Source organism: Bufo bufo, chromosome 3 (genome assembly GCF_905171765.1).
Source record: "Bufo bufo chromosome 3, aBufBuf1.1, whole genome shotgun sequence".
In the NCBI taxonomy this organism is placed as follows: Eukaryota; Metazoa; Chordata; class Amphibia; order Anura; family Bufonidae; genus Bufo; species Bufo bufo.
Window position 1 is genome coordinate 674537989 of NC_053391.1, and position 14263 is coordinate 674552251.

Consider the following 14263-nt stretch of genomic DNA (forward strand, 5'->3'; position numbering starts at 1 on the left):
CAGCAGCTTAGTGGGGGGGGGGTGCTTTCTGCAGCAGCTTAGTGGGGGGGTGCGTGCTTTCTGCAGCAGCTTAGTGGGGGGGGGGGGGGGTGCGTGCTTTCTGCGGCAGCTTAGTGGGGGGGGTGCGTGCTTTCTGCGGCAGCTTAGTGGGGGGGGGTGCGTGCTTTCTGCAGCAGCTTAGTGGGGGGGGGTGCGTGCTTTCTGCAGCAGCTTAGTGGGGGGGGGAGGCGTGCTTTCTGCAGCAGCTTAGTGGGGGGGGGGTGCGTGCTTTCTGCAGCAGCTTAGTGGGGGGGGGGGTGCGTGCTTTCTGCAGCAGCTTAGTGGGGGGGGGGTGCGTGCTTTCTGCAGCAGCGTAGTGGGGGGGGGGGTGCGTGCTTTCTGCAGCAGCTTAGTGGGGGGGGGGTGCGTGCTTTCTGCAGCAGCTTAGCGGGGGGGGGGTGCGTGCTTTCTGCAGCAGCTTAGTGGGGGGGCGTGCTTTCTGCAGCAGCTTAGTGGGGGGGGGGGGCGCGTGCTTTCTGCAGCAGCTTAGCACACGCCCCCCCCCACTAAGCTGCTGCAGAAAGCACGCACCCCCCACTAAGCTGCTGCAGAAAGCACACGCCCCCCCCCCCCCCCCACTATCTGCAGCAGCTTAGGGGGGCGCATTCACAGTTCTTTCCTTCAACTGCTATCTCAGTGAGTAGGACAGAGAAATTAGAAAAAAAAGCAGACAGCAGGTGGCGCTCTACAGATGCATTTTATTGAATAATTCAGTGGCTATACTACATTTTGAATTACCTGCAATTAATCAAGTATTCAGAATCAGATCCAGGTGCTGGTTTGAAAACTAGAATATTTTTTGTGGGACGACCCCTTTAACCCCTTTTGGTAGCTAAAGCATGGGGTTTGGACTAGCCAGTCAGTCCTCTTGTATCCCCTGACCATGTAAGTAATGGAGCATCATGTTCTTGTTTTTTTTCTATTTAGATGACGGTACTGTGTCGGTCTGGCGGGGTTCACAGTTCTCATTGGGCAGAATTTTGCCACAAATGTAATCCGTGTCTGTGTAAAACCGTCCGTACCCCTGTGATTAACGTTTGCTTGTCCAGTGTGTCCTGAGCCCCCTCCCCCCACATCGGATGTCACGGGAGAGGAGGATCCGGCCATGCCGTTGCAGCATACCCAAGTCTTCTCTACTCAGGGGTATCTGGCGGTGGCTTTCTCCCCATCCAGAGCACTTGAATTCAGTGGCGGGAGGGACATTTCTGCTCTGTTCACACGAGTGGGTTTGTTTTGAGCGCAAGCACACTGATTTCTGCAGGCCTCATTCTGTAACAAAACCTGTGCCGTGTGCTGAAGGCACCCTAACACACGCCGATCCTGGCGCTTAACCCCTTCCGTGCTATGATCAAGCCTTTCTCCGCCTAGCTCACATGGAGAGGGGAGGTGTAGGGGGCGCGACTACTGCAGAGGGAACGATGTGGCAGGCGGAGCAAAGCATGCTGGGATTGGTTAGAAAATGCAGCAGGAAGCAGAGGAAAACAGGAAGTCCTGCATGTAAACATCCTGCTGGGATGAAAAGATGCCGAGAACAGGGGAAGGAAAGCGCTGACCTGACAAATATGGACGCTCAGATACTGGAGGCAGATAGTAAGACTCATTATGGAGCAGGAGATCTCCTATAACACATACAATGCTCTACTTGGTAGACTGCAGCGCTCCCTTCAGACATCTGAAGATGCTTGAGGATAGTGTCCTGACCTATTAGTCAGTGGCTGCGGGGCCCAGCAGTGTCATATAGATGCATAGATTAGTGGCCTACAGCATTTCCTTGACATGTGCCTTTTTGCTGGGATTACTTTTGTTGCACGCAGGCAAGTGCAGGGTCGTCCATGTGCCCGCGCTTGAGCCCCCGAATCTGTCTGGCTTAGGCGTCTTAGTTAATCCATCGGTCCTATGTTTTCATGTACAAATTTGAGTCTTTATAGAGTAACATTTCTACCTCCCGTCAATCTGTTCTCATCATGTCTTTTCTTCCTCCTCAGCGCTTTATCCAGTATCTGGCATCACGCAATACCCTGTTCAATTTGAGCAATTTTTTGGACAAAAGTGGACTGCAAGGTGAGTTCTGATGGCCGCGCCCGGGGCTGTGTGCTCCTCGTAAGCCCTTTCTTTCCAGGATAGAAAGATAAGCTGAATCGGGTCACAGGCGGACGGCTGGTTCTCACCCACACGCCCTCACTTGGATGTCGCTCGTCCTCCTGATGGATCCGTCTATTTCATAGTTTTTTCCGCAGCTCCCCTTGTTCAGATTGGCTCCTGTGTATAAGCACAAGTGTAAAGCTGGGTAAGATTGAGGTATCGTCTGTAGGATTACCAAGGGAAATCAGCCACGATAATGGGCCGTCTTCTACGTCTGAGAAGCCTGCCACTGAACTGGATGGAAAGTCTTTAGGTTGTGATTTCTCACTTTATTTTTAGGGTAAGGATGGTGGTCTCTAACTTGTCGTGTTTTTTTTTTTTTTTTTCTTCCTAGGTTATGACATGTCTACATTTATACGACGTTACAGCCGCTACCTGAATGAGAAGGCCGTGTCATACAGACAAGTTGCTTTTGACTTCACCAAAGTAAAAAGAGGGTGAGCCAGGACATGGGTGTATGTACATTGAGGATAAGCCGCATGGAGGGGGGTATATGTGCATAGAGCATAGGCCATGTGACGGGGCCCCGGGTATATGTGCATAGAGGGTAAGCTATGTGACGGGGCCCCGGGTATATGTGTTTAGAGGGGGGTGTATGTGCATAGAGGCTAAGCTGTGTTCGGGGTGAGGGACTGAGGTATAGCCATAGAGAGTAAGCAATGCCAAGGGGTATCTGCGCATCAATGGGGCAGTATGTATATATCCATGTTTGTGTGTAGTGTACACTTGAGGAAGTCACCAGCATTCACAATACTTGTAGATGACTGTAAAATGGGAGCTGCTTCCTCGTATTGGGCAACGCTTTATAGGTTTTAATGAATGAACCTTGTGTTTTTCTTTTTTTGTTTTTTTTTCAGAGCTGATGGGGTTATGAGAACAATGAACACTGAGAAGTTATTAAAAACCATGCCCATCATACAGAACCAAATGGATGCCCTGCTCGATTTCAATGTAAGTTGGATGGCCTGGTGGCCGCAATACACTGTCAGCAGCGGCTGCCCATCCTTTGGGGTTTGCGCTGTTTTTTTTGTGTAGGGATCGCTGCTCCCTGTCAGGTTATGTTCTGTCTATGTAGACGGTCGCCATTACATAGTAATATTACAGTTGCATCATAACATTTTTCTTCTGTGACTTTGCACAGATCGAAGTCGATATTTCCATACTTTGACCTTATAATTCAGTAACCTTTGTAATCTGTATCATAATGCTCCTTTTCCCAGCTGAGACTTAGGCTGCGGGAGTTACAACAGTGCATATGAGACACGATGAATAATCCCTTGCTGTACAAACTGCACTGTATGAGTTAGGGGTTGAAAGTCCAGAGTGAATCCAGCAGCCTTCCTGGCGAGATAAAATTCAGTCAATTATTGCTTAAATAGCAATTCTGATGGTGGTGTTTAAATGGAAATAACGCGAGGATCGCAGCCCCTGACTGGCGCCGAGGGGATCGCAGCCCCTGACTGGCGCCGAGGGGATCGCAGCTCCTGACTGGCGCCGAGGGGATCGCAGCCCCTGACTGGCGCCGAGGGGATCGCAGCTCCTGACTGGCGCCGAGGGGATCGCAGCTCCTGACTGGTGCCGAGGGGATCGCAGCCCCTGACTGGCGCCGAGGGGATCGCAGCCCCTGACTGGCGCCGAGGGGATCGCAGCTCCTGACTGGCGCCGAGGGGATCGCAGCCCCTGACTGGCGCCGAGGGGATCGCAGCTCCTGACTGGTGCCGAGGGGATCGCAGCCCCTGACTGGCGCCGAGGGGATCGCAGCTCCTGACTGGCGCCGAGGGGATCGCAGCTCCTGACTGGTGCCGAGGGGATCGCAGCCCCTGACTGGCGCCGAGGGGATCGCAGCCCCTGACTGGCGCCGAGGGGATCGCAGCCCCTGACTGGCGCCGAGGGGATCGCAGCCCCTGACTGGCGCCGAGGGGATCGCAGCCCCTGACTGGCGCCGAGGGGATCGCAGCCCCTGACTGGCGCCGAGGGGATCGCAGCCCCTGACTGGCGCCGAGGGGATCGCAGCCCCTGACTGGCGCCGAGGGGATCGCAGCCCCTGACTGGCGCCGAGGGGATCGCAGCCCCTGACTGGCGCCGAGGGGATCGCAGCCCCTGACTGGCGCCGAGGGGATCGCAGCCCCTGACTGGCGCCGAGGGGATCGCAGCCCCTGACTGGCGCCGAGGGGATCGCAGCCCCTGACTGGCGCCGAGGGGATCGCAGCCCCTGACTGGCGCCGAGGGGATCGCAGCCCCTGACTGGCGCCGAGGGGATCGCAGCCCCTGACTGGCGCCGAGGGGATCGCAGCCCCTGACTGGCGCCGAGGGGATCGCAGCCCCTGACTGGCGCCGAGGGGATCGCAGCCCCTGACTGGCGCCGAGGGGATCGCAGCCCCCGACTGGCGCATATTTTTTGAAAAATGTTGTTCAAAGAACCTAATAGTTTTTGATCTGTGTTCAGTATTTTGCTATGGATTTATGGCATATATCTTACAGCATCGGGCTCATTGCTCTATATTTATCCATCTCTAATTGTGCAGGATGAAAACGATAGATCGCTGTGCTGGAATACAGGCTTCTCTGATCTCTCCTTTTTTCCTCCCCTCTCCATCCCCAGGTAAATGCCAACGAGCTGACAAATGGCGTCATTAATGCTGCATTCATGCTGCTCTTCAAAGATGCCATCAGACTGTTTGCTGCCTACAACGAAGGAATAATTAATCTTCTAGGTAAACCTCTCCGTCCTGCCTTATAAAGCAGTTTCTGATTTGCAGATCTGTTCTCAAGTGTTCTCTGCTTTTGCCATGTTGATGACCTATGCTCGGGGTAGGTCATCAATATCAGATTGATGGAGGCCCAACTGCCGGCAGCCCTGCCAATCAGGTGTTTGAAGAGAACGCAGCGCCTGTACGAGTGCTGTGTTCTCCTCACTGTTTGTTCTTTGCTGTCAGCATTGCAGCAGTGAGCAGTGTAATTACAGCTTCGCCATCCCATTTACTTCAATGTGACGTCTTCTTCCTATTCTAGTGAGTAGGCCGGAGCCGTCCCATTAAAGTGAATGGGACGGCGAAGCTGTAACTACACTGTTGACGGTGATGAGAACACAGCATTTATGCGAGTGCTGCGTTCTCTTTAAATGGCTGATGGGAGTCAGCCCCCCGCCGATCTGATATTGATAACTAGGCTTGAGCGAATTGACCTTCGGATCATAGTTCCGAAGTCAATTTGTTCAAAAACTTTGATGTTAATGCTGTCTCCGTACAGCATTAAAATGTATGGGCTGTGTAAAATGTATCTGCGTATTTAAAATAGGAATCTAAAGTGGGCTTTGGTACCGAGGTACTAGCCAGTACCAAAGCCCACTTTGGATTCCTATTTTAACTGAAGTCTCCCACGGCTTTGGGTAAGACTAAGTTTGGCTCCACGGAGTCCACACATTTTAACGCTTACGGAAACGGCATTGACATTGAAGTCTGGTTCTATGATCCGAAGGTCAATTCGCTCAAGCCTATTGATTACCTATCCTGAGAATAGGTCATCAATATTACAAAAGCGGACAACCCCTTTAATCAGCAGATCTGTTACCAGGCTATAGACATGTTACCATGTAACCCCAGCTAAATACAGACCCCACTACAGTCAGTAGATCACCACTGGTCAAGCTGCAAAAACCCATCATGAATATCTGTATTCCCTGTGAAAGCTGCAGACAGTCGCACACTTCTCAGTTTATACAATACATCGATATAATCTGCCTTAAAAGTTGCGGTGTGTTTACATGCGCCGATTGAGCAGGCAGTTATTTCATAGAAGTATTCCTTCCCAATAACTGCCTGCCGGTCAGTGGTTGTGAAGAGTTGCAGTTACATGCAGCGATCACCTCCACTGTATGTAGACAAGCAATGGCTACTGCAATCGCTCATCATACAGATTTATTGTTTCTGAGCAGCAGATCCCTGTTCACACCACCCAATCTGCTGCCCATAAACGGTGATTGAGGTGTCCGCATCTGCGATCATTTTACCCAATGAACAAGCCTTTAGCACATTCATCGGGTGATCGTCAGCACCTTTACACAGGCTGATTATCAGGAACGAGCGTTCACAATAACGCCCGTATAAATCCGCCTTTGCTACGTTACTTATCTTGTACTGGTCACTCCAGAGCTGCATTCATAATTGCGCTGGATATTATTGGAAACAGCCAGTTTTTCCAATTAGTGATGTTGGTAAAACCCGCCTGATCCACCTAGATGGAGGAGAAATTTACCCGAAATGATTTTGCCTTTTCAGTATGTAATAACTATGTGCTTGTTGTTCCCTTAGAAAAATACTTTGACATGAAAAAGAACCAGTGTAAGGATGGCCTGGACATCTACAAGAAGTTTCTCACTAGAATGACTCGAATCTCTGAGTTCTTGAAAGTAGCCGAGGTAAGGACCCAGAGCAAATTGATGTCTCTTCTGAGTTGTCTAGATTTTATTAATGGTGAGCACTGGTTTTGTCAAACCCCAAACAATTCCGGAGAGTTAATAAGGCTGGGTTCACATCATGTTTCACATCATGTTTCACATCATGTTTCTCCCATCCATTTAACGCATGCAAAAAAAAAACGTATACGTCTGACTGATGCCATACAGTGGCATCCATTCATCATAGAGCTCCATTGTAAAAAACAAAATGTATACTTTTTTATTTAGTTTTTTAACCACACTGCATAATACAAAAACACTGTGTCCTGCGCTTTTCTATCTCTTTTTCTTCCTAATGTATATGTCAAACGGGTGGAAAAAGCGTGATGTGAACCCACTCGAAGACTAGCATTTCATTCTCTGGTCTTCACCCATACTTCATTGGAGGAAAATACACCAAATTTGCATATCTTTAGCCGTCCTTACTCCAATATTGAAATTTACATCTAATAAGTCATTGTAGATTTGCACTATAATTTGCAACAGTTTCTGTCATAGTTTCTAAGGGTCCATTCACACGTCCGCAAATGGGTCAGCATCCTTTCCGCAATATCTGAAACGGGTGCGGACCCATTCATTCTCAATGGGGCCGGAAGAGATGCGGAGAGCACACGATGTGCTCTCTGCATATCCGGAGCGCGGCCCCAAACATACGGGCTGCGGCTCCACAAAATAAAATAGAACATGTTCTATTCTTGTCCGCAATTGCAGACAAGAATAGGCATGTTCTATTAGTGCCTGTCCGTGTTTTGCGGATCTGCAAAAACACATAGACGTGTGAATGGACCCTTAAAATTGCATTGTTTCGAAGATGACTTCCCCAATAGGGTTCATTTCAATCAAGCTTCCCGTTGCTGCCTACTAGGCGGAGCTTAAAGGAGTTCTCCATTAAAGTTTTTTTTTGAGGACTAAGATATTGACGGCCTATTTTCAGAATAGGACATGGTTATCAGATCGGTGTGGGTCTAACGCCTGGCAACCTGCCGATCAGCTGTTGTGAGCAGGCGCCAGAACAGAGTACAGTGGATGTAAGGCGCTCGGTCCACTGTGTAGAGGACGTCATACTGCAGCTCGGCTCCTGCTCACTTGAATGAGATGACACAGTTGTAATTACACATCGCTGCCCCACAGCTCAGCCCCATTTCTTGAGCATTTGCTCAATCAGCTGATCGGCGGGGGTCCCAAGTGTCAGACCCCCCCCCCCCCACCCCACTGATCAGATACTGTGGATCTATCCAGAGGGTAGGTCTTCAGTATAACCGTCGGAAAACCCCTTTAAGCCACTGCACAATCTGATTAATGCAAAAACTGTAGGCACTGAGCTCCCTCTAGTGGTGGCTGCAGGCAGACGGACTTTCATCATTTTAAATGGTCATTGCTGGCGATTTGGCATTCTTACCTCTGTAAAGATATATTAGGGAGGTAATCTGCACAGCATTTTAGACCCATTTATATTAAAATTCCATTTTAGAGGTGGAGGTATTCTTTGGAAATCGGCAATACTGTAAGTAATATGGGGACACCGGTGCCGATACTGGATCTTGGCTCAAGAGCTTCACCTTTTGCTCTGACTCTACCATATGGGATTTACTTTTATTTTCAGTTTTTTTGTTTTTTTCTATTTTAGCAAGTCGGCATTGACAGGGGAGATATACCCGATCTATCTCAGGTAAGCACCATCTCTTAAAGTGGTAGTAACAGAAGCTTCTATGTGTGTGTGTGTGAATGACTGAGCATCATGTAGACATGGCTGTACCCTTCGTACCCCTCCTGGACCCCGTGGGACAAGAGATTGGGTCTGCAGGGACCTGTTATGCTATAATCTGTATCCCAGGAATATCCTTTATATGCAAGTTTGACATCCAATCCCATAGTCTAAGGACAACTGCTACAACCAGGAAGATTTGGGGGAACTCCGTGGTGATTACGGTCATGTTGGGGCTTTCCCTCCAGTGTATCATGCCTGAGCTCTCTCACTGGAATTTCTTTGCGGATAATTAGGAATGGCGCGGGCGGTACAGAGCCACGTTCATGGGAGAGATCACAGAGGAGTTCACTGACTCATTGCCACAATCTGCTCCGTCCAGGCCAGAGGAATGTGTCGAGGGAAATATTTTGTCCTGACGTTCAGTGCACGTTCTCTGAAGAATTTCCCAGTTATCCGCCATCCAGATGTCTGGGTTCCAGCTGCTCATATATGATACGTAGCTGCCTGCTCGCCGGCCACTTACAGATTTTGGGGGGGTTGATCTCGAGCCTGCAGTCTATGACCGCTGCAGGCAGCCATAACATGTGCTGAGCAGCAATTTCTGTGCATGTTCTGGGAGGCTGATTACCCGGAACCTGGCGTAATAACATGTCACTTTATGGTCGCTGATGCCCCAACTGATCCCAGGGCTTAGAGCCTTTTATAGCCGGGGTATACGCCATTGGTTTCCGAAATGACCCCTTTTGCAGGGAAAGGGTTTAAGAAACCAAAGGTGCAAACAGGTCATGTCCTCCTGTTCATTCAGCTTTTTCCATATTGCAGTAAAATTGGTACAAATATGGAAAAATTAGTTGTTTCCCCAGAGGTGCCTGTTACTTCTGCTTACTTTGCCCCAACATTAAAGGGGTATTCCAGGGTATAACTGCTGGTTCAGTGTGAGTCCGACTGCTGGGACCAACACAGATCACCAGAGAGTCCTAAGGCCCCCTAAGGAGCTGTGCTGCCACCTTGTTCGCTATGGGACAGTGCTGTACTCCTTCCGTCAGTCCCGTAGGCAGCGAATGCTGTGGTAATGCGCATACTCGACCACCGCTCCACTCAGACAAGGGACTTAAGACCCCCCCCCCCCCCATGCTCATGGTTGGTCGGGGTCCCAGTGGTCAGACCTTCATGAATCAAGTTATTACCCATCCAGTACGGAGGAGAAAATAGTAACACCTTTTTATAGCCGGAACACCCCTTTAAATGAAGCGAGTCTAAGCAATGCCTATGGGCTCGGTCCCACCCTTCGGAAAGTCTCAAGCCAATTGTTGACTGATATTTGCGCACCTTTTGCTTGGTCTTACTTAACCTTTTTTGTGCCAAGGAAAATGTCGCACTAAAACCCCCCCTCCCCTAAATTAATATATTTTTTGGAGAATTGAGCAGTTTTCATTTAGTGTCCTCACACCTGATGCGATTTTTACTGGTGACTCAGCCCCCCCCCCCCCCTTTTTATTTTTTTTCAATCCCCAATTAAACTTTCCATTTTTATTATTATGGATTAAGAACAAGTACTGGTCGATGACTTCATTGTTTGCTGCTTTTCTGTCATCATGGCCCGTCAGTGTTGGGTGGTGCAGTGTACTTTTGCGTACTTTCTTGTGCCAGCCCTGGGTTGTACGAATGCTGATCTGAAGTTGATTGAGGATGTCTTGCCGCCAAATGCTCTTCTGACTTGGATGTATTTTCTGCACAGGCTCCAAGCAGTCTACTCGATGCCCTGGAACAACACCTAGCCTCTCTGGAAGGGAAGAAAATCAAAGACTCAACGGCAGCAAGCAGGTAGACTGACAGATAGCAGTGATAGTGGCCTGTCCACTTCTCTCAAGGGTATTTTCATCAAGTTCACGGGGCACAGTGGAAGTGTTATAGCTGTGGACTATTGCACTGAAAATCTTCCTGTTAATGATATGTGTACGAATGTCACTGATATCAGAACCTGACGATTATACAGAGACGAGCGGCGCTATGTAAGCGCCGCTTATCTCTTCATGCAGAAAGACTGTCACATATAGTGCTTCCACTCATGAAAGAGTCTTCAGGAGCTGCTGTTTGTTAGCATTCTAACCCTAACATTCTGTATCTCAGCTGATGCAGAACATCTTTCTATGCAGCACACCTCTTAGCTGCTGTAAAACATCGTAATACACAACTCAGCTGCAGAACCTCCCAATACACCCTCTCAGCTGATTTAGGATATTGTAATATGCACCACAGCTGCTGCAGAACCTCCTAATACAACCCTCAGCTGCTGTGGAACGTTGTAATACACACCACAGCTGCTGCAGAACCTCATAATATTCACAGCTGCTGCAGAACCTTTTAATACACCCTTCAGATGGTGCAGAGACTCATAATGTGCACGTCAGCTGCAGAACTTCATAATACACACCTCAGCTGCTGCAGAACCTCACAATCCAAACTTCAGCCACTGCAAAACGATCTGTTGATCAGCAGAGTTCCTGACATTGGACTCCGCAGATTAACATTAACAGCCTACCCTAAAGGTATTAGTCCTGGAAACCCCCTGTAATTGTCTAGTTAAGCTGTTCAGTGTGAAAGGTCTCTTAGATTGTTTATATAATTTTTCCTGGCAGCAGTCGACTCTCATCTGGCCGCCCTCCAGCTCGATGCATCATTTTGCCCAGGAGATGCCATTAAATATGGATGTATTGTGTTTTCTGTGTCTGAATGGCTGGTTATCTGTACAGCATAAAACGTCTTCTCTGCAGCATAGAGGAGGTGCTCCTGCTGATTTGTATTAATCTAGAGCAGAGATGCCCAACCTACGGCCCTCCTAGCTGTTGCAAAACTACAACTCCCAGCATGCCTGGACAGTCTACAGCTATTGGGGCATGGTGCGAGTTGTAGTTTTGCAACAGCTGGAGGGCCTTATGTTTTGCATCCCTGATCTACAAGGTTAGTCCGTGACTTCAGCTTGGGAAAACACATTGACTGCACTCCATAGTAGTCCAGTCTGAGTGCTGGGCTGTGTCCCCTGGTGGGTTGTGCATACACACACACACACACACACACACGTACAGTGGTCCTATGCATGTCCTAGAAGGTTGCTATAAGGCTGGAGACAAACCTGCAGTATTTGACGCCAAAGCCAGAAGTGGATCCCGCAGGACGGAGAAGTGTCCTTCCTGCATGATTCCCTATTCCTTTCTAACCAGCTTCTAGTTTTGGCTCAGATACTTACATGTTTGATTCCAGCCCTAGAGGTTTTATAGACTAGCTTCTCTTGGACTCTTCTAACAAAAAGTTTCAGGCATGGCGATTCTGAGTGTCCCGACCCCTTTTCCTCTTCTCACAGAGCGACAACGCTTTCCAACGCCGTGTCTTCCCTCGCAAGCACAGGTCTGTCTCTCACCAGGGTAGATGAAAGGGAAAAGCAAGCGGCTCTGGAGGAGGAGCAGGCACGATTAAGAGCATTAAAGGTAATGTGGCGCAGCATGTCGCACAATGAGACGCACACATCAGCGGTGAAACTGCTGGGCATCCTCCTCCTCCTCACTGATGTCTCTATGGATAGAAGCTTCCCTTGTGCTAGGTTATTTCTTTTAAGTAATTGAACGTCTTTACTTTTCCTATGTAATAGGTTTTTTTGTTTCCTCAAGGAACAGCGTCTTAAGGAACTCTCCAAAAAGCCTCACAATGCTTCCACTACGGCCTCCTCCCCCGTGTCATCCTCGGCGGGCAGCATAAACACGACGGCTGCCATTGACCTGTTCTCGACACCAACTTCATTGAACAGGTAAATGCTTAAAGCTCTACAGCACTGACTGTAAAATTCAGTCCTCTAATAGGCCATAAAACCTGATAATCTGTCCCTTGATTTTAGGGGATTGTCCGACCCTAAGGCCGCTTTTAGTTAAAGTTAGGAAAGTGTTTAAGCCTAAGTGAAAAAAGGCACCCACCTGCTTAACGCCACTCCATTCTAGTGCTGGGGCTCCCATACCCGCTGGAACGGAAGTGTGATGACCCAGCTGTGGTCACGTGCACCACTGCAGCCATTTGTTGACCTTAGAGGTGACCTGTCCAGAAGCGGCATGTAACCTCAAAGCCTCTATGGTCACACGCCACGTTGAGACGGGTCACCATTGAGGCCAGTGAATGGACGTCAGACTTTTGGTCCAGCATGGACAGGAGCCTTGGTGCTGGAATGCAGTATTGTTAAAGGGGTTTTACAGGATTTTACTATTGATGACCTTTCCTCAGAATAGGCCATCAATATCAGATCGGCGAGGGTCCGACTCCTGGCATCTGTTTGAAGAGAGTGCCTCGCTCAAACAAACACTGCCTTCGCTTCACTGTTTACTTGCTGGCTGCAGCAATTGCAGTAGCAAGCGGCGTAATTTCAAGTATGGTGTCCCCATTCACTTCTATGGGACGGCTTTGTCTGTTCAAATGAAAAGGATGGAGACATCCCATAGACGTGATCGGGGACGCCATATTTGTAATTACACTGCTTACCGCTGCAATTGCTGCGGCGACTAGGTAAACAGAGCAGAGAAGGCAACGATCGTATCGGCCCTGCTTTCTCTTCAAATAGCTGATTAGTGGGGGTGCCAGGAGTCGAACCCCCACTGATCAGATAATGATGGCCTACCCTGAAGATAGGTCATCAATAGTAAAAAGTGGACAACCCTTTTAAGTAGAAATATGCAAGGTAATGTTGCGGTTTCTTAAAATGTATTTTTTTTGTTGTTTTTTTTATAGTGTTTTTTTTTTTAATATATATAATATACTCGTTTATGACCATACTCTAATCTGGCACATGAGATTACTCATTCCAGATTAAAGGAATTTTACTTCATTTTTGATACAACTTCCTGGGTTGCTCTTGGAGCGAGTGGTTTGCCAGAAGAGACACTTCAGCTCCAACAGCATCAAAGTAACGTGCTGCCTATGGCACATAGAATTCCAGTGTATTGACTGGCTGCAGATGGGTAGTTCGATCATAGAGTTCCTGCTCTATACGGTGGAGGATTATTGTGTGACTGCAGTGTCTATTGATCTGCTTGGACAGTATAATCCAGCTATTTGTTGCTGGGATTACAGATTAACCTTTCATCGGTGAAGAAAAGTTAATTTTCCACCAGTGTATAGATGATCAGGTAGCTGACAGGCATTACCTAATCTGAAGGGATCGGTCACAGGACACTTCATCCTCTCCTGCCATGTTGTCTCTGTTCTCCATCTGCATTAGTTTTATTGCCTTTCTCTTTTTATCTGTTTCTTATCAGTTATTTGCCATGTGCCTTCCTGATCTTGCTAAAGTCCACTGATGGAAATAATGGACCTCTGTAGTCCCCAGTATGACGTGTATGACTATTGCAGTATAATCCCATCTATATCGACCCAAAGCTGCAAGGGTGGGCTCACTGTAAACGTGCATTTACCCCGTATGCATTGTTTGCTCGGCTATTGCCGTCGACCCCATAGAAATGAATGGCAGCGGGGGGGGCCGCGCTAGCGCGGTATGCTCCTATTCACTTCTATGGGGAGCCGACTTGGTGGTGGCCGGACCGGAGTCCTCCAGCTACCACTTTGCGGGGCTCCGTTCTCTATATAGGTGCGGGTCCCAACAGTGGGACCCGCACCTATAAGACAATGGGGGCATATCCTAGCGATATCCCCACATTGTCTATGATGAGACAACCCCTTTAACATGGAAAAATTCGTTTTAAGTATATTAGTGGTTACTTTGAGTTTTATAAAAAAAAAATATATATAAAGTTGCAGAGAGTTTCAGGCTGCAGTCATAATAACATAGTATATAAGGCCGAAAAAAGACATCTGTCCGTCCAGTTCGGCCTGTTATCCTGCAAGTTGATCCAGAGGAAGGCTAATTTTCACTTAAGGGGAAA

The 14263-nt window shown here is 48.6% G+C and overlaps 1 protein-coding gene across 12 annotated transcripts in view; it reads left to right on the forward strand.

Annotated features, from left to right (window-relative positions):
* The window catches only part of PICALM (phosphatidylinositol binding clathrin assembly protein), a 74648-nt gene that overhangs the window by 27272 nt on the left and 33113 nt on the right, over window positions 1-14263 (forward strand). For 10 of the 12 annotated variants that reach the window (XM_040426378.1, XM_040426387.1, XM_040426376.1 and 7 more), the window contains exons 3-11: window positions 2025-2100; window positions 2516-2618; window positions 3039-3132; window positions 4784-4895; window positions 6492-6598; window positions 8265-8306; window positions 10084-10169; window positions 11707-11830; window positions 12011-12147. In XM_040426378.1, the coding sequence (XP_040282312.1) occupies window positions 2025-2100; window positions 2516-2618; window positions 3039-3132; window positions 4784-4895; window positions 6492-6598; window positions 8265-8306; window positions 10084-10169; window positions 11707-11830; window positions 12011-12147 (881 nt within the window). The remainder of the gene's footprint in view (window positions 1-2024; window positions 2101-2515; window positions 2619-3038; window positions 3133-4783; window positions 4896-6491; window positions 6599-8264; window positions 8307-10083; window positions 10170-11706; window positions 11831-12010; window positions 12148-14263) is intronic. The other 2 variants (XM_040426385.1, XM_040426379.1) reach the window with 1 other exon arrangement.